A 19,722-nucleotide genomic window follows, 5' to 3' on the forward strand; every position below is an offset into this window, starting at 1 on the left:
CCAAGAGGGAACATTCCTCTTCCTCCGTACACTATATCCCTTTTGACCCATCTACTAAATCCTGAACTATGCCAGATTCTTTCTTGCCTCAGGATTCTTAAACTGGCCTTTAGCTCCACAATACTCGGCATTTCTTCTTGTCAGTTCTCAGCTCACTGGACGTTCTCCCACTTTAGGGGAGGGTGCCCTAAAGTGACAACTCCCCCACTTCCTCACACTGCCTTTTGTTTCATCATCGTACGTATTGCTAGCTGGTGTTCTCTTGTGCAGAACTTACTTTTGTTTACTTGGTCTCCTGTCTGGAGAATGTGGATTGCACTACAACAGAAGCTACCTGAGAGCCTAAGACCCTACCTGGCACAGAGTCATCAGTCAGAATTATGGAGAGGGGGAGGAAAAGTTACTGAAAAGATGGACGGTGTGGATAGTTGGGTGCATGGGTAGATGGATAGGTAGATGAACAGATGGATAGATGGATGAACATATGGGGAGGCAGGTGGATGGTTAGATGGATGGATGGACAAATGGATGGGTCAGTGGATAGTTGAATGGGTAGATGAATGGATGTATGGAGAGAGAAAAGAAGGAAGAGGAAGAGGGAGAAGGAAGGGAGGGAGGGAGGAAGGAAGGAAGGAAGGAAGGAAGGAAGGAAGGAAGGGAGGAAGTGAATTTTCCTATTAGTTTACGGACCTGTTGCTTTGCATGGCCCAGGAAATGTCTGTATGGACATGAAGGACTACTTGGGCTGTTGGTTGAAAATCTAAGGTTTAGCTAGGCGCAGTGCTCATGCCTGTAACCCTAGCTACTCAGGAGGCTGAGAGCTGAGGATTGCGGTTCAAAGCCAGCCCAGGTACTACAAAGCCATGAGACTCTTATCTCCAATTAATCACTAGAAAACAGGAAATGGCACTGTGGCTCAAAGGGTAGGGTGGTAGCCTTGAGTTAAAGAGCTCAGGGACAGCGCCAAGGCCCAGAGTTCAAGCCCCATGACTCCCCTCCTCCCCCCAAAAAAAGAAAAGAAAGAAAATCTAGAGTTTACCTCATCCATTCCACCCTGTCTAGCTGTTTTCTTTCAACTGATGGCTTGGAATTTGAATTTTAGGACAATTATTTCTCTCAAATGCTGTCCTCACCCCCTGAAAGCTCCAACAGTGGTCATGGCAGTAGGGTGCCCAGTGTGTCTGGGCTTCCTGAGACCTGGCCTGTTTAAGTGTGGACCGTCCCCCATCTCAGGAAAACCCTCAGTCCTGAGCAGGCTAAGATGGTCAGCAACATTAGTAATGGGGAGAAGACATCTCTCCCTTGCTACCTGGTGGGAAGCAGTGGAGATGAATCTGGTAGAACAAGGGGTTGGAAAGTCAGGACTTCTGCGTCGGGTATTGTGGTGCACACCTGGAACCTAGCTACTCAGGAAGGAAGATCAAGCTTAGAAATCTTCTGACCAGACTGGCACAAGTGCTTACCTGAAAAACTAACTGAAGAAAGAACAACAGATCTGGTATGTGCTGACACGGCAGCCCTGGTCTAGCAAGAATGGGACCATGAGTTCGATCCCAGTACAGAAAGAAAGAAAGAAGGAAGGAAGGAAGGAAGGAAGGAAGGAAAGAAAGAAAGAAAGAAAGAAAGAGAGAGAGAGAGAGAGAAAGAAAAGAAAGAAAGAAAGAGAGAGAGAAAGAAAAAAAGAAAGAAAGAAAGAAAGAAAGAAAGAAAGAAAGAAAGAAAGAAAGAAAGGAGAGGAGGAAGGAAAGGAGGAAGGAAGGAAGGAAGGAAGGAAGGAAGGAAGGAAGGAAGGGAGGGAGGGAGGGAGGGAGGAAGGGAGAGAAGAGGAGAGGAGAGGGAGAAGAAAGGAAATCAGAACCTGTAAACAGCTTGAACTTTGCACTTTTCAGTGGTACAACGGATGTGGACACAGTCTCGGCCAATGTGGCAAACCACAGCTGGGTGTGACCAGCAGCTGGTCCTGACGATGAGAAACCAAGTCTGCAGAGGTGTTCAGACCTCCTGGGTTCCCAGCCACAGGGTCAAGGCAACAGGATGTTACAGGATGAAGCAGTGTTTCTCCTGGGCTCCCTAGTGGTTACCCCACCGTGGGTTCAGGCTCACAGAGGGGCCAGAGGAAGTAGGAAAGGGATGGAGTAGAGTGGGGTCAAATTCGGGTCTGACGTCCTGTCTGTCACAGTGGCCACAGCAAGCAAATGAAAATACAGAGCATTTGGTCAGAGATTAGTTTCACATCAAGTGATTTTATTTTGGTGGGTTATGGGGCTTGAATTAGGCCTGGGCGTTGTCCCTGAGCTCTTCAGCTCAAGGCTACCGCCCTACCCTTGAGCCCAGCCCCACTTCCCATTTTCTGGAGGTTAATTAGAAATAAGAGTCTCAGGTCCTTTTGTGCCCGGGCTGGCTTTGAACCTTGATCCTTAGATCTCCGCCTCTTGAGTAGCTAGGATTACAGGTGAGAGCCACCACATCTGGCCTAGAAAGTGATTTCTTTAAAGCATAAATATATTGTATATTACCCAGGAGTATGATTCAAAGGACAGAACACCGGCCTAGCAAGGGCAAGATGAGATCCTGAGTTTGAAGTACAGCACAGCTGAGAGAGAGACAGAGACAAAGAAAGAAATTGACAGAGTAAGAAAGAGGAGAGAGAGAGAGAGAGAGACAGAGAGAGAGAGAGAGAGACAGAGAGAGAGAGAGTGACAGAGAGAGAGACAGAGAGAGAGAGAGAGAGAGAGAGAGAGAGAGAGAGAGAGAGAGAGAGAGAGAAGAGAGAGGAGAGAGAGGAGAGAGAGGAACAAGCCACCATAGGGCCCCCAAGAGAAGAACCATGCAAATGAGAAAGAAGAAAACCCACCACCCTCCCACCAGTCATTCCTGCTGCTTATTTGCCACCGACTTTGCTTATTACCCAATTACAGCCGAGATTTACCATGTGGAATTACAGCTTCATTTGCGCAGGACCCAGACTGCTCCCTCCCAAGCCACCAGCAAACTCCACGGGGCTTTAATGTGACCAATGACCGAGTCAGTTAATAGAGCCGGGTGTTAATAGGAGCCCAGGATTTATTCTTTAATTGTTTCTGTGGTTCCCCAACTTGGGGAGATATTTGTCTTGGTACACGGACACCCACAGCGAGCTGTAACATTACACACAGGATTATGAGGGTTGTCTTTAATTATGATTTCATCTGTAATTATAAGCGAGTTCCGTTTATTATTTAGAAATCCCTGAAAACATTTTAATTGAAATGGTCAGTGGCCTTTTCGTAACCCTGTCTCCAGATCTGCTGTGGCGATCAAAGCGAATGGCGAGCTTGCAGTAAAGAGGTAGAACCCCTGTTCTGCATCACCTCAGAAGCATTGTTGAAAACTTTGGATCGGAGGGTCTTTTTTCCTTTCTTTCTTCCTTCAGATTTATGGCATCATTGAAATGAGGTCAAGTATATGCACTCAAAGAATTTAATTAGAAATGTCCTGGTGTGCCTGCTATCTCTGTCTAGTGGTAGACAGGACTATAGGTGTCCCTGCAGGGCCTGGAGTCATTGCTGTGGGGTCTGGGGGCTTTGTTGTGGTCGTTGTCATCATCATCGTCATTATTATTACTACTATTATTTTAACTCCAAAGAAGGAGCTGCAAAATGCTGTCCTGTCTTCAGCAGAGAATGCTGGCCAAATGGAGGCCTAAGGGGAGAGGAGAGGAATCATGGGAAGAAGGACAAGCAAAGGGACTGAGGGCTCCTGCCCAGCCTCAGAACCTGGTCCCAGTCACATCCACTGAGCCCCTTCTATGTCTCAAAATGGTGCATCAGGCTGGGATCTCAGGGTTATTTCATTCATCTCCTGGATATATGGGACACACAGAGGCTAAAGCAAATAAACCCAAATGGTGTGGTCACCCAAATAGTAGAGGAGAGGAAGGACTCAATGGGACCAAAAAGCAGGAATAGTTGGCTAGTAGATGTCCTTCGGGGGTTTTGAAGGATATGTAGGAGTTCCTTTTAGTGCCTTTAAAGGAAGAAGAGAGAAAGGAGTCCATTCACTGGACTAGATCATCAGAGCTAGATGAGAGTCCTGCACTGAGAGGACTGGAGAGGCCCATAGTCCTAGCAGGGAGAAATACAAAGAAAGAATTCATATGGAAATCAGGTGTGTGTGCTGGAAGATCAAAGCCCACTCTACGACCCATTAACCAAATTGGTGAGTAGAGACCATGGAGTTCCATTTCAGCCTTGAGAGACCCATGCCAGGACCCTGGGTTCCAGGACAGCTCAGCTGTCAGTGGGCCCCTCTGCTCCTGCATCTCGCTGTTGGGAGCGAGGTGTCACAGGCACAGTTCTGTCCCACCCCAGTGCCTCTGAGGCCATGGTGCTGGCATTTGTCTTCATTCTGTTTCACACTGGTAACAACCCCGCCTCATTAGGTCAGCTTAGCTCAAAGCCTAAAACTGCCAACATCGGAGCCATTGCCACCAAGCTTCATTCTCCTTGCTGTTCCCCAGAGCACGTCACAGAGTCGGGCAGGTGAGAAGCTGCGCCATGCAAACCAAGGACTCCGTTAGAGGAGCTGTGCTGGTAGCTTTCAACCTGGAGACTCACATTTGAGAAAAAAAAAATCTTTGCTTCCTTTGGCCACTTTGAGCAACTGCTTCGGAGTCTGCTCACATTCTGTCACAAAGTCAGCCAAGGGGTTGAGCTCCTGAGAAGAATTGGGTGGCTGAGACTGGCTTGGGTTCAAGATGGAGTCTGCCACTGGTGAGGGCTAGTCTTTGGCTAGGTGTTCAAAAGTGGGGCTGCCATTACTATTGTGTGCTGGGATACAGGAGGCTGTCTTGTCTAAGACCAAGAACTTGAACTTGTACAGCTGTCTTCAGGAGGGCCCAAGGAAGAGACTTGCAAAACGGACTGTTTTTATAAACTAATCTAACTCATATTACACTGAAAACAAAAATGGGCATTAAAAGTAATTAAAGCCTGTTGGTTCAGGAACAATAAACTATTTGACAAGTATTTGCTGAGTAGAAGACATGCTACTAAATTGACAACGAATGCTCTATTATGTGATTGCCAACTGTTTTATAAGATATTGGACATACGCATTTCTACCATCCTGCATGTTATCAAGCGATTGCCCTTTAATAAATTAATTTTCCAGACATCTCCAGGGTCTTTGTTTGTAATCTGGCTGAGGGCAAAAATGAAATTAATTGTGTGGTTTCTGCTGATCTATCCATGCTTCGCAGCTTAGGAGTCTCCCAATTTGCAGTCTCTGGAGAGACTGATGTGTGTGGTCCATGCACGTAAAGGGAGATGCTATCCTCAGACAAAGTCCATGTGAAAAGAGCCCCTGAGACCTTAAAAATTAAGAGGGTCTTTCCCCAAGAAGGAAGTTTAGAGGCTGCGAAAACGGTGATGAGTATCTCAAAATGTTCAATGAAAGCACAAATCCATGGCGGATCCTCTTTTGTTCGTGTTGAACCTTTCGTCTCTTGTCTGTTAGTTTTTTAATTTTTTTTTTAATGATGGGGAATGTTATTGGTACTCAGGCCCTCCCAGGGAGGTTCCCAGTAGGTCCCTTTTCTCTCATCCCATGGGACTCACATTTACTGCATGTAGACCATTTGTTATCTATAGCTTTATTGTTTACAGTGCCCTAGATATGCAGCTCTGAGAGAGGACATCTGATCCCATGTCCACAATGGAACCTGAAAGCCGGTTTCACAGAGATTACACTGATGTGCCCACTGGGTTTCCATGGAGTATGTTTGTTACACATTATCATTTTGTATACTATCCTGCACAATTGATCAGGATCCTTTTAAGTTAGGTAACAGAGCTCTGTGCTCCACACCACATGTAAATGACCTATAAAAATGGAATCTCTGGGGCTGGGAGTCCGGCCTAGTGGTAGAGTGCTTGCCTAGCATGCACGAAAACCCGGGTTCAATTTCTCAGTACCACATTCATAGAAAAAAAAGCCAGAAGTGGTGCTGAGACTCAACTGGTAGAGCTCTAGCCTTGAGAAAGTCCAAGGACAGTGCTCAGACCCTGAGCTGAAGCCTAGGACTGGCAAAAAAAAAATGGAGTCTCTGCTGGGGTCCTCTAGCGAGTGGCTCACCCCTGTAAACCTAGCTACTCCAGAAGCTGAGATCTGAGGATCATGGTTTGAAGCCAGCCTGGGCAAAAAACTCCATGAGACCTATCTCCAACTAACCAGCCACAAAGCCAGAAAAGCAGGTGTGGCTCCAGTGGTAGAAAGCCAGCTTTGAGCAAAACAAAAACTAAAACAAAAATTTAAGGGAGTGTGTAAGGCCCAAAGTTCAAGTCCCAATAGAGGAATCATCTTTAAAAAAAAAAAAAAAGGAGTCTCGTTAATGGATGGACTGCTGCTCACAGCTCAAGCCCAGATTCTTGGTTCTTCTGTGAGAAAGTGAACTCAGGCCTCAACTCATCACTGGCATCTTTCACTCTGAAGCAGAGAGAAGAATCCAGAGGCACCAAGTGCTTCCCTCTCACCTGTGGGCATCACCATTGTCTTGGATGGGTCCATTAGCAACTCCCTGGCTCCAGGGGCTACCTGCCATCTGGTTGGACCTGCCCCATCCTCCCTCCCCTCTCCACAGATGGGTGGACACAACACCACACAGCCTAGGTGTCACACCATTAGTCCCTCCTCATTGCCCAGCACAGAACTACAGCCTCCTGGTCTTCAGGCTGCTCAGAATGCTGTGACATTTTTACGAGCAGAGTGACTCCCACAGACAACAGAAAATCAGCTCTAACTGTAGAGGTAGAGGCAGGTAGCTCTCTAACGCACCCTGCAAGAGACACCCCGCAAAATGCTTGCCTCTCAAATGAGCACAGTTGTCCTTGACTGCGGTGTTATGGCTGTTTTCACGGCTCTACCAAAACCTGTCATCTAGGCTCAGGCGTGGAGTCCTTGGGTCTGGAGGTGAGGGTTTAAATTTAACATTAAGCCAGGCACTGAGGGCTCATACACATCATCGTAGCTACTCAGGAAGTTGGGATCTGAGGATCACAGTTTGAAGCCAGAAGCAAGAAAGACTGGAAGACTCTTAACTCCTCCAAACCATCAGAAAACTAGAAGTGAAGTTGTGGCTTGAAGTGGTAGCGTGCTGCTTTGGGCAAAAGAGCTCAGAGACAGTGCCCAGGCCCAGAATTGAAGCTCTGTGACCACAAAAATTCATACATACATACATACATACATACATACATACATACATACATAGAAAGAAAGAAAACAGAAACATTAATTAAATCCTATGGCCTTAAGCTGCACAGGGGTAAAATGCAAATGAGCTGGGGGTTTCTGATTTGCTTTAGAGGGGAAAACTGTGTCTTGGTGTCTCCAGTCACATAGCTAAGAAGGATGTGCCTGGTAGAAAGCTATTTGTTTTTATTGATACCAAGAACTTTCCATCCAGGATTTCTCCCCTCTCAATAGCTATACTAATGTTGCTGCTAACTGTTTTTAATATCTATTTCTTTCTACACTATTTGATGATCAGTTAGCCATTCACAGTAACATAGGGTGTATTGTTTTAATTTTTTAATCATATGTTGCTGTTGTTATTTTTTAAATCATACCAGCAGAGACCAAGTGGATAAATAAATCAGTACTTCAGCTTCCTCCAAAGTTTTAGCAAGTGACCATTAAGCAGAACATAGAAAAGGGTTGTCACACAGGCACACTCCAGCTTCTCAAAGCTGAGTGTGAACATTCAAGGTTAATAGGAGTGCACTGGAGAAGAGAGGTGAAGGCTTGAACTATGGGAGTCTGTTATTCAAGCTTGCAGAAGGTCACACTCTTAACAGCAAAGTCTCTCCCTGGATACCCGCCTGACGGAAGCCACAAGGAGATGGCATGCATATATACACAGGAAGGAAAGGGGAATTCAGCCAGCTAAAATGAAGTCACACCAAAGTAACCCACCTGCATTCATTTTGTCAAATACCTTTTTGTTTGTGTGGCACAGGTTTAAAGTCCCCTCCCACTCTTGTCCTGTGAATTTCACAAGCCACCTCATCTCTTAGTACCTCAGCCCCAAAGAACTTTCTAGAAGGTCAGTTCACCTGGTTGCATCCGAATCAGCTCACAGCAAGGCTGTAATACTCACAGTTGGGCAAATTTTAGGGTCACTGGCATGTTTTGTCTTTGTCTTTAGTATTCTTATTTTTTTAATACTAATAGAGCTAATACATTAGCTGTAGAAAATATGAGAAATATAGGTAAGCATTAAGAGGGAAAAAAATCTTCATTTCTTCTCTCTGGAGATATCGATCACCTATACCAGCTGTCAGCTCCCTCTCTGTCTTTCTCTCAGTGCATAATTTACCTGGATAGGCCCACAGATCGGCTTTTATGAATAGGATCTTGCCCTACACATTTCCATGACCTATGGTTTTGTTTTGTTTTTAGCCTATTTTATAAACATGGTTTAAGTCTATTAATTTTCTCCTACAACATTATCTTATGGTAGAGAGCCTTGCCCCACTGATCTCAGATTTTCATTAGTAGTAGTATTGCTTTAAGACACACATTTTCTTCCAATTCCCAAGGGAAAGTGTATTGTTCTGGCTAACAAACAGATATCAAACAGAAGCAAAATCCAGTGGCCTGTATTCAAAGGATTTGTGGTTAAATAGAATGATTGTTTTTTAGCAGGATTTCTCAGATCTATGAGTATGTTAGTAGAGTTGGGGGATTCTAAAATGTTACACACACACACACACACACACACACACACACACACACACACCACCCATGTTTATCAATCTTCCGAGCCTTCCGAGGACTTGAAAATTGTTTTTAGGATTTACACCCAGTCTTCCAGATCTAGGTCACCTCAGGTGACAGTCCTCGGAACTGTGTCTGGGAGCCAGCCCTGCCTCAGCACAGCAGGCTGAGAAGGCTGAATCTTTCCAAGCAGGGCCAGGGAAGTCTTCAAACTTTCGCAGGCGCTTCTTAAGCAGAACAACGAATGCCACCAGAAAGCTTGGCAAAGCTGGCTGACCCCAAGTGGGGCTGGTTTCTTTCTGTTTTCCGTATTCAGCCTTTTAACAATCCCGCTGACACAGCACTGCCGCTGTCCTCTCTGTCTTGGCTTCAGTCGGGCAGGAGTGCTGCACACCTCGCCACTGCCGCGGTGGGCATCTCTGCGAGAGTCGCACTGCCGAGTGCCAGAGAGGCAGATCATCCGGGATAAGGGGCGGGAAATAAACGGACCAACAGCAGAGCCACCTGGGTGAAAGAAACCTGCTTCTCCCAAAGAAAACCCACAGCAGAGATCAAAAGCCAGCCACACGGGCAACCAGAGAAAGCTTCTGGTCAGTAGCTAGAAAAATAGCTTTGCAATGGTCTGTACTGCCCTCACTGGAATGAGGGAGGGGGGAAGAAATCCAAGGTCTTATACAAAATCATTTTCTGAATCATTATTTATGGGAATAAAATGCAGTGAGGGAAGGAGTTACTTCCACTAACAACAAAATGATTCAATAACTATGGTCGATTGATCTGTTCACTGAACACTAGATTATCAAGGTGTTCAAAGATCCAGTTTATTTCATTTGGAATATATAAAATTGGATAGGATGTATAATCACAGAAATATAAAAACAGAAACTACCAGATACCGATCAATCTTAAAAATACACTAAGAAAATAGAGAAAAACATACCAAATTATTTCCTGATTAAATAGTAGCTCATGCTTGGTTTTTTTGTTTGTTTGTTTTTGTGTGGTTCATGGGGCTTGAACTCAGCCTGGGTGCTGCCCCTGAGCTCTTTAGCTCAAGGCTACCTCCCTATCCTTGAGCCAAGCCCCACTTCCCGTTTTCTAGAGGTTCATTGGAGATAAGAGTCTCAGGTCCTTTTGTGCCGGGTTTGGATTTGAACTTTGATGCTCAGATCTCAGCCTCCTGAGTAGCTAGGATTGCAGGCATGAATCACCATGCCTGGCTTATGATTTTCTTGATTCTTCCCTGTCCAACACATTTTGAACTTTCTAATGAAACCGGCAAGACATTTTGTTAAGAAGATAATTTAGCAATCCTTTCTAAGGTGATTCAACACTATTTCAGGTCCTTAATGGACGTTTCTTTTGAATACGCCCATGTCACAAATCACCTGTGAAGGATGTGAAGGCAAAAGCCTCGTTTGGTAAACTCTTCATGGAGTCCTGAGGGAAGTTTGTAAGCTGGCAAGAGGGGATGGAGGTGCAGAGGGGAAGCACGCAGGAGAGACAGACTCAGAGAGGGCACCATCAAGAAGCCTTGATCCCAGAGTCCAGCAGTTTTCTCTCTGGGAGAGGACAGCCACTTTGCTCCCACAAAGGCAGCGTTTCAGACAAGCACGTGGCAAACCCATGGGTTAGCACTCAGGAAACAGAATGTTATCCAAGTTGCTTTTCTCCTCCAGGATGTTCAACCCCACATGAGACACTGTCATTATCCCAAAGTCAAAGGACACGTTCTCACACACCCACCAATGGCAATGGAGTCAGAGTTAGGGACAAAGCCCCTCTCATCAAAAGGAGTATAGCTGGAAGCATTTTCTTCCTTACAGCTCAGAAGCACAAGGGCTGACTCTGTCAAGAGTTGAGTTGAGAAGCCAATCAGTCTCTCTGATTGATTCGTATGGCTCAGTTTTCATAAAAATTAGCTATGCTTTTACCCAGGGAGCCTGGCAACTGGGGTAAATGGGAAAGAGACTTTGGTTTGGACCACATTCAAATGGGGCAGATACTGCGTCCATCTGAAAGGCTAGAAAGGAGGAGAGGCAGGATGGTCACTGCTTGGATAATGTGTTAAAGATGAAGTCCTCATCTGGATGGATACTCTCCTAGTAGAACTCTCTCCCTGTAGACTCTCTCTGAAATTTCCATGCTAATTAAAATTATGAACTCCATCCTGGGGGAAAAGGACAGACAAATGCTTGTATTTTAAATAAGGAAGCTGGCTGCTAGGGAATATAGGTTAGGACAACAGGATGTTAAAATAAGTCAAGAATAATGTACATGGTGCCCTCCTTGAGACGAGACAATAAACAACAGAAGCATACATGTGGGGTGGCTGTGACCTTCTGGCCAGCACTTTTAGTTTTTCGGCCTCACAGCACCAGCCACACATTTGCTGCCTGTGAATGTCTGCTGGTGAGATAAATCCACAGAAGGAAAAGGCTGTATGTACAAAGATGCTGACTGAACCACTGGGTGAATTAGCAACTTGACAGATACTAAGAAATAATCCAAACGTCTGCCTAGGAGGAAAATGAATTTCTACTACTGAGTATCATGAAATGTTAGACATCTGCTAAAATCATTGTAAATTTTGAGAGATATTTTTTTTGGTGTGTGTGGAGAAACTAAATGCCATGAAGACTGGAAAAGCCTGTGTTACAGGATGGTTGGATTTTCATCCTTCCCCACCCCCCACTTCCCCCACGCTTTTAAAACTACCTTTGTGGTTGCTCCGTCATTGAGACACAATTCAGGACAGTTTCTTCAGTGACTGTGTGGATCCTATTTTGTGTTATTATTTAGTATTCTGAAGTGATTTCAACCAAACTGGCTAGGCATAAAGTTCATACACAGGCTAGATAGTGCTATTTTAGATACTTTTTTTTTTAAACATAAACTTCTAAAAATGGTACCTTCTTGGTGACCTGAATGGACAGTGATTTTGCAAGCCAAGGTTTTCTGGCCTAGCATTGACCTTCATGAAAGCAATCAGGCTTCCTCCATTGAAGTTCAAAATAAAACCGTCCATCACCCCATTTTAAAGACCAAAACCACAAGCCACAGGCTTCAGCCACTGACAGAAGATGCTTCAATTTCTTGCTTCCTATTGATGAAATGCAGCAAGAGCTCTCTTACTCAGGCATGAAAGTGGAAACTGGCCACCTTTGAGGTTTAAAGAGACAGCAAAACTCAGAAGAAAATGACCACAGAGGCCCCTGCTTGCTTTCCATTTTGAGGTGTGTTCAATAGCCTCAGAAAGTTCTGGTTCTTGAAGCCACCAGAAACTCAGCCCAGGCAAGCAAGGCTGGTGCAGTTCTACTTACAATCAAAAGAGCAGAGAGGGACTATTGGGAAACACGGAATTGAAGGGATTCTGATCCCAGTATTGCCAGATAAATGCTGTTTGTTACCTGGCAGGTATTCTACCACGACATCCATGTTCCCAGCCATGACTTGTGAAGTTTATCCCAGACATTGGAGGGACTTGAGAAGTCAACTAGCCTTCCTCTGTGAATAACTCATGCCTGATAAAGTGTACTCTATGTGCAATGCTGCTCTCTAGGTCACCGTAAAGGCTTGCAGGTCTGAAGGCAGAAGGGGCTGGAACACTCTGTGTGATTTTTTTATTTTATTTATTTAGTTATTGCCAGTCCTGGGCTTGAACTCAGGGCCTGAGCACTATCCTTGGACTTTCTCAAGGCTAGAGCTCTACCAGTTGAGCCTCAGTACCAATTCTGGCTTTTTTCTATGTATGTGGTGCCGAGGAATCGAACCCAGGTCTTTGCGCATGCTAGGCAAGCACTTTAACCACTAGGCCAAACTCCCGGCCCCATTCTGTGTGATTTTTGAGTGAAGAAATAAATGGACTATGGGACATGGTCTCCATGACATAGGGTGTGTGTGTGTGTGTGTGTGTGTGTGTGTGTGTGTGTGACTAGTGCTTGAACTCAGGGCCTCTTGCTTGCCAGGCAGGTGCTCTACCACTGAAACCATACCTCCACTTGAGTTATTATTTAGGTAGGGTCTCATGTTTTTCCCCAAGGTTGGCCTCAAACCCTGATCCTCTCACCTCTACATTCCTTGAGCAGGGATTACAGGCATGAATCACCTTGCACAGTGACTTAGGGTTTCTCGATTTAGGGGAATCCTCTTCTTCCATTGCCAAATTCTCACAGACCTGGTGCAAGGTCTATGAAGAATCAGCAGGAGGAGCCAGTCAGGGTGTGGTTAGGGGGAGGAGAAGTAAGGGGGCTGTTTCTGTGGACTCCAGAAGGAGTGGGCCGGAAATGCATGCTTACCACCGTCCCAGAATAATGTGGATAATCTAAAGAAGGAGACAGCTTGATGAGAGGCTGGAGGCAGGCTCTGCCTGCTGGACTGGACTCAAAGGCAGAGGCCCAGAGGATTTGGGCTGCTGATCTTGAGGCTATCCCACTACTGAAGGAAATAACAAGGATATATATCTCATCAGAGACTCTCGTCGCAGTGAACTTCCCATATTCTTTCTGCTCTACTGTTAGAATTTCCAGGCTGTGGCACTCAGGATATTTTCTGAATGAATCAATGAATGTATAAAGATTTGGTCTGTATGACTTAGGGAGCATCTTAAAAGAGTTTTTATCTCCTCTCTCCTGAAAACCACGGTGCAAATGCGAACGGACAGGTGGGGAAGGCTTGTTCTTGTAATCATAGCTACTCAGAAGGCTGCGATTTGAGAATCATGCTTTGATGTCCAGTCCAGGCAGAAAACACCCTAAGGCTCTACTCTCCAATTATCCAGCAAAAATGCCAGCCTGGAGGTGTGGCTCAGGTGATGGAGCACCAGGGCTCATTAATACTAGAAGGATAAACCATTGAGGGTTGTAATTAAAACAACAATGTATGGGGGCAGAATTCTACAATAGTCATTATTCTGTTCTCTTTCTTTCTTTTCACAGAAAGTATGAAGCCAGCATGCTAATTGTGTGAGACATCTTGGCCCGTGGACTGACACAAAGCACAAACACAAAACACAAACTCAGAGGAGAAACAAGAAGGGTGTTTTCCTGGCATCTACAAGAAGCGCTTTATTTTTCTTTTCCTCTAAATTTCTTTTTTAGAAAACCAAATTAAAAACAAAACAAAACAAAAAAAGCCACTGAAATGAACATTTAAGCATATGACACACACTTCGGCTGATCCTATTCAAGCATGCTCTTTTATTAAGCCTGGGGTGGGAAGAAGGGGCAGAAGCCAACATCAAAGCGTAAAGCAGGCGGATCAGAAGCTGTGGGACCCCTTCCAGCTGAGTGTCCTTGAAACTGCTTGAAGACTGGAGGGACATGATGCTCTTCCATTTCTGCCCATCTCACTGTCTAGGGTACGATTTGCAAACTTTGTTATCATCTCTAAAGAAGTTTTTGTATAGCTTCGGCAAAGGAGTTGACGACCAGTCAGCAGTCCTGGACCCCTCAGCTCCACCCATTGGACTTTACCTCTGGAGCCGCCGTCTTGGCCCCCTGGAGCCTGTTCTGAGAGCCCCTCCCTGAAGATGACAGTGGATGGAGTGGCCAGCGATCTTTCAGACTGATGCCTCATGGAAAGGTGAACAGTTGTTGTTTTTTTATGTATTTCCTCCCTCCCCCTCAAGAGGAGAAAGCCAGTGTCTGGTGGCAGTGTTGGCATATTGTTGGAACCTCAGGACATCAACTATTCTAAGAGTGCTAGCCAACGGCTGGGGCTTCTACTGCGGGAGAAGGAACCCGCATACCAAGGGAGCTGACCACCACCAGAAGGCCAAGAGAACCATGCCGGCTCAGCCCCAGAAAAAGAGCATCGCCCCACATCTCTTTACCCCTTGGTAGTTCACGTGTTTTTCTGCTTGTTGCCATGGCGCTGGGTTCTTGTGACTTGCGGGTCTGCGTGTGAGGCCTGTGGACTCCCAGGATGCCATGGTGGTCCAGGATCCAGGGTTGGGTTGTCAGGACATCCACGAGGAGCACGGCCCACACAGCCTGCTGAGCACTGCTTAGCCGGATGGACTGCCCAGTCGCTCTTGGATCAGCCGCTCGCTGAGCACCCACAGGGCCTGGGCCATCTCCTCGCTCTGAGCCTCCGGGGAGGGCAGGCAGCGACAGCAGTTGTTGAAATACATCCCTCCGAGTCCGTCCAGCTCCGGAGCTGCAGCACAGAACACCGAGGTGGCAGCTCCCTGTTGCTGGGAATTGGAGGGGGGGGGGGGAGAAAAAGACAAGGATAAGATGATGTCATTCATTCTAGCCATCTGGAAATTAACAAACATCCCCATCCACCCTCCCACCCAGGTCAGCATGGCAAACGGTCCTGAACTCCAAGCACAGGGCTGTGGAAAGTACGAGGTGATCATCCTGGAAAAGCCAGTCTATAAAACGCTGCTTGTAAGGCTGGTGTGAGTTTTTACACCTCATCTAGAAAAGACTTGGAAAATGAAGACATCCTATCCGTCTATTGTGTCAGATGACTTCCACCCAAAGACAGATGGATAGCATCCTTTCCCAACACTTGAGAACAAATCCATCCACAACCCCTTGACTTCTCCAAAAGTAATGTAATTTGATGCCACGCTCTTTCTAGAACCTTTTATTGGAATTAAGAAAAAAAAACACACACTTTTAATCGTCACACATCAGGGAAAAAACCGGAGTTAGGCTGGTGCCAGAACTTTCCTTTATACTCTGCCCATGGTGCTGCTACAGAAGGGGTTTTTAAAGCTGTGAAAATGTGTGACTCCCTCCCTTCCCCTCCAGTCCTCATACATATGTGTACAGGCACAGTCATTGATGCTTCTAGAAAGACCTCTCTCCACGTGTCATATTTGTCTTGGATTTATAATGGAACAAGGGGCTCAGGGGCTATGCTTCCCTCTAGCCCCCCTCAAAATCCCTCGCTCCCACCCACCTTTCGAGGTATGGTTGGGGGCTGTGATGAGGTATGTGGGGGCTAATTCGGGGACCATGTCATCCAGACTGACAAGAATGTGGCCAGGGATGCTGTAAAGTGGGTTAGAAATCACTTTGCTTTGCAAGCCATAATTAAAAATAATAGGCTGCTCTTCATAGACAGACAAGGTGCACATAGCTCTAATTTAAAACCAATACAGTTTATCTGGCACCTTATGATTATTTATGGGCATCACAGCCCTTGCTACACCAACTAATTATCAGCTGATAGGGAGTGGGCTTGCAAAAGGGGATGGGAAAAGGCAATAAGGTTGCCCTTAGGAAAAGCATTAAGGATGTTCTATTGCGGGGGGGGGGGGGGGGGGCTGGGAGCATGGGTTTCAGTCCTGATAGAAAAGTTACTGTGCTCCACCCCTCAGGGTTTACACTGTGCTGGATGTGGCAGAATCATGGAAGGGGCATCTTTCGGTGTGATTTTCTTTGCATTCGCTGATTGTATTCTAGAAGTACTAAGAGTCAGGACCATTAAGAACCTGGTATAATTTAGGAAAAGGCTGTAGAGCATATTTTGGGTTCTATGTCATCTCAGCTTCTGTGCCTAGCTCTGCAGTCACGTGGGCTCTGGTCTGACAATGGAAATGGTCAAGTGCAGCTGGGTGGGCGGGGCGTGAAGTGGGATCAACAGGACAACAGGAGTCTCTATTGTATCTTCTGTGTGACTTCATGAGAAGAGTCCGTTGGTCTAGAATTTCAGCATCATTTGGACATCATTAAACAGGCACTGGTTTGGTGCCTTGCCCAGTCCTCTTAGCCACGCCCAGTTTATCACCTTGGATTCAACTGTTTTCTTGCTTTCCCAATTGATTCTAGCGGAGATGAGATCCCACTCTCCAAGTTTCTCTGCCCTGAGTTCTGATTCCTGCTTAGCATCTGACATATACATCTAAAGGCCTGTGAGTGTTTCCAGTGACTATGTTAGGGGTGATTTCCAAAAGCACCTCTAAAGATAGAGTGGGGAATAAGATGTTCATCTAGCTAACTCAAGCATGCTAGCCTGAGTTCTTTTCCCTGCTCAGTTGGTGTTGATACTTTGCATGGATTTCAGGATATCTGTCCTGAATTTCCATTTTACTTTATAGCTTCCACCACAGAAGATGGTCAGTGACTTGACTTCCCATCTCCCATCTACTCCTAAGCGCTGAGTGAGACAATCCTGTCAGCTCTTCTCCAAGTCTGGCTCTCCTCCCCTAGCCAGGCAGAATTCTTCCAAGTCCAAGGGAGACTTGTGCCACTGTCAGTGGGCATGCTGCACCTTCCACGGTAGGATGGTATTGTTCCAAAGGAAATGTGCAGTCAAGTCGATGGGACAACAAGAGGCATGGATTTTCCCTTTATGGAATCTGTGAGCAATTGCAATTGGCTAAATTTCACCTAAATCTATCTTTGGCTAGCATACTGCAAACTGCATTCTAGAAAAGCCTGACATTTTATCAAGAGCTGGCATCAGTTCCTTGCCATTCGGCTTCCTGTGGCATCTAATCGAAATGGTATTATGTATGGTTAGTTCTGGCTTCGTGGAAGAAGACAATAGAGGAGTAGCACAAAGGCCACCTTCGATGCTGCAAAGATCAATTGTGTGCTTTTGGCATGGGTCCCCCATCTGTCTGTCCATGCTTGCTTTGACTGGTACTTGCTTTATTTTTTCTTTCCACGGTGGACAATTAGGCGGTGACAATGCCTCATTGGTCTTGTGCCCAGTACCCCTTAGGCTTTTGGGGGAATTCTCTTTTCAGTTGCTCCAATGGCCCCCTCTGAGTGACATCTTTATAGGCTCCAAAGTGATGACAGATTAATCACAAGTTCTTCTTTTGGGGCTCATCAGTTTTTAGATCTGAGCATCATCAGCTGGAGACTGGGTCACATTAGTGAGATCTCATTAGTAAACAAGCTGATACAAGATGAAACATTTTTAAACTGATAAAAAAGTTTTTTTTTTAAAAAAGAGCACTTTAATCATTATCAAATGACTCTCCTGCCACCTTTTTGGGGCATCCATACATAATTCAGACAAGATGAAAGAAGCATAGAAAAGAAATGTTAATAATGCCGGCATCAACAATTATTTGAAGGCAGCATTTGCCAATTGTCACCATTGCTTATGAATTTGTTGTGATACAATGAAGACAGCTTGACACAGAAACACTGGCTGTGGCTCCTGGTTCCCCTGGACTATTTCTTGAGGACAATTTATCAGGATGCATGCCGTGCCAACCACCGGGAGTGTCTCATAACCAGTTTTTCCCCACAGCCATGGCTGTGACTTCGTGTGCGGATGACACAGGGCCGAGAATGTCTGAGAAACCCAGAAGAATCTTTAATCATGCCCCCAATGCCATTTCTAATCAACTCAGACATTTGTGAGCAGCTAGAGAAGACCTGAACCATCAATCTATACGGTGTATGTAAAATCACCCAGGATTCTTCTTGGGATTAAGCCGAGAATGTCTTAGGGAGAAGAGTTCATCATTCTCTTCCTGAAACCATTTGTCAGCTTACCAGGATCATCTTCAACCTCAGAAGGCTGGGATTCAGGAAGTAGCTTCCACTGGTGGTTGAGGCTTTGAGATCTAAAATATCCATCATTTCCAAAACCCCTCGTTGGGCTTAAAATGTAAAGTAGCTGGTTTTCATCAACATTTATCTGATAAGTGCTAGCCATCAATTTGTAGCTGTCAGCACAGACTACAAATGAATATTGACTCATTTAAAGGAAAGGGTACAACGGTTTCTGATAAATAATACACGGTAAAAAAAATCCACGTATTCATATCTATAGTGCATTCATGGGAATTCTGATATGGCACTTATGTCTTAACAGAACACATGCTAGATCCATGATTGCTGTTTAGTTTTCAGGTGTTGCTCTCTCTACTATGCATGCTTATTTAAAACAAAGAATAGATTCCTACCTTAAACTATATGTACCCATGAGATGCGTATAAAAATAGATACACTACCATGGCATATCTATATATCCATTGATTATCAGAGCAATAGAGGCTCTAAGGTTGCTTGATCACAAACATAGCAATACCAGAACATTGCACAGCAACTATTCTTTATCTATGCAAACAGTAGAGTTGTGAAAGGGGAACTGTCATCACAGAGCCAAATTCCAGGGGCAGAGAGGTGATCTGCAGGTTTGACATAAGGCCAGTGCAATCTATAAACCCTACTTTTCTCCTTGTTACTCATCTTGGGGACATTAGGCAAAGCAAGCAACTTCCCAAATGCAAGACTGGTTCACCCAACCCAGGAGGCCCTGTGAATGCCCAACCCGGAGAAGAAGTGTCTGCCAGAAAGGCATGGCTCAGCGTTCCAACGTTCATCTCTAAGAACCTGGGTATTGGGAAGTGAAAGATTCTTAAAAACCACTGTGGTCTCCTTCTGTGATTTGAAAGACAAACACAAGCAAGTGGCTTGGGGGAGTTCTGTGTTCTCTACTTATGGTTCAAAAACAGTCTGTCTGTAGGGACATCTGCCGCACATCATCCTTTCATAAAGCCCTGTGGTTGGTGCCAGCAGATGGCTTGGGCCTCTCTGATGACGATGATACAACCAACCAGCCCCTCCCCTCCTCTGGGATACTCACACAATTGAATGATACCACACACTTTGGAACAAGCACATCGATGCTGCCAACATCATGTGTGGGCTGGGGAGGGGTGGAAAAGGGAGGGAGCAGAGATCTGTGCAGGGGTGTGGGGGAGAGGAGAGAGGAATCTTACACATCACTGTGCTTTCCTATAGGTTTCACCCAGTGGGACTATTCAATCTGTCATGTGACTGGGATTTAATGGTAGCCTATCACTGCTGAGAACTTACCAAGCAGCTGGCAAGATTCTCTTTTCCAGTCCTCACACCACTCCATAGACCATAGACCAATCTCCACTTACAGGAATGCCCCCTTCGTATCAGAGGTCAAAAGCGTTTTGTCCAAGGATACCCAGATCATCACATATATATAGAATCCATGTATGGAGCCTTCTTC

The 19,722-nt window shown here is 45.5% G+C and overlaps 2 protein-coding genes across 4 annotated transcripts in view; one reads left to right on the top strand and one right to left on the bottom strand.

The window, feature by feature from the left end:
• Positions 1–13,862, top strand: part of Maf (MAF bZIP transcription factor) — a 246,257-nt gene extending 232,395 nt beyond the window's left edge. The window contains exon 3 of the mRNA XM_090357251.1: positions 13,692–13,862. The gene's annotated coding sequence lies outside the window, so the exon portion shown is untranslated. The remainder of the gene's footprint in view (positions 1–13,691) is intronic.
• Positions 13,863–13,932: 70 nt separating this feature from the next.
• Positions 13,933–19,722, bottom strand: part of Wwox (WW domain containing oxidoreductase) — a 690,264-nt gene continuing 684,474 nt past the window's right edge. For all 3 annotated transcript variants that reach the window (XM_090357246.1, XM_090357248.1, XM_090357247.1), the window contains exon 9: positions 13,933–14,950. In XM_090357246.1, coding sequence (XP_090213372.1) covers positions 14,762–14,950 — 189 coding nt within the window. In that variant the 3' untranslated portion in view covers positions 13,933–14,761. The remainder of the gene's footprint in view (positions 14,951–19,722) is intronic.

This window comes from Megascapheus bottae, chromosome 24 (genome assembly GCF_031878675.1).
Source record: "Megascapheus bottae isolate mThoBot1 chromosome 24, mThoBot2.hap1, whole genome shotgun sequence".
Classification (NCBI taxonomy): Eukaryota; Metazoa; Chordata; class Mammalia; order Rodentia; family Geomyidae; genus Megascapheus; species Megascapheus bottae.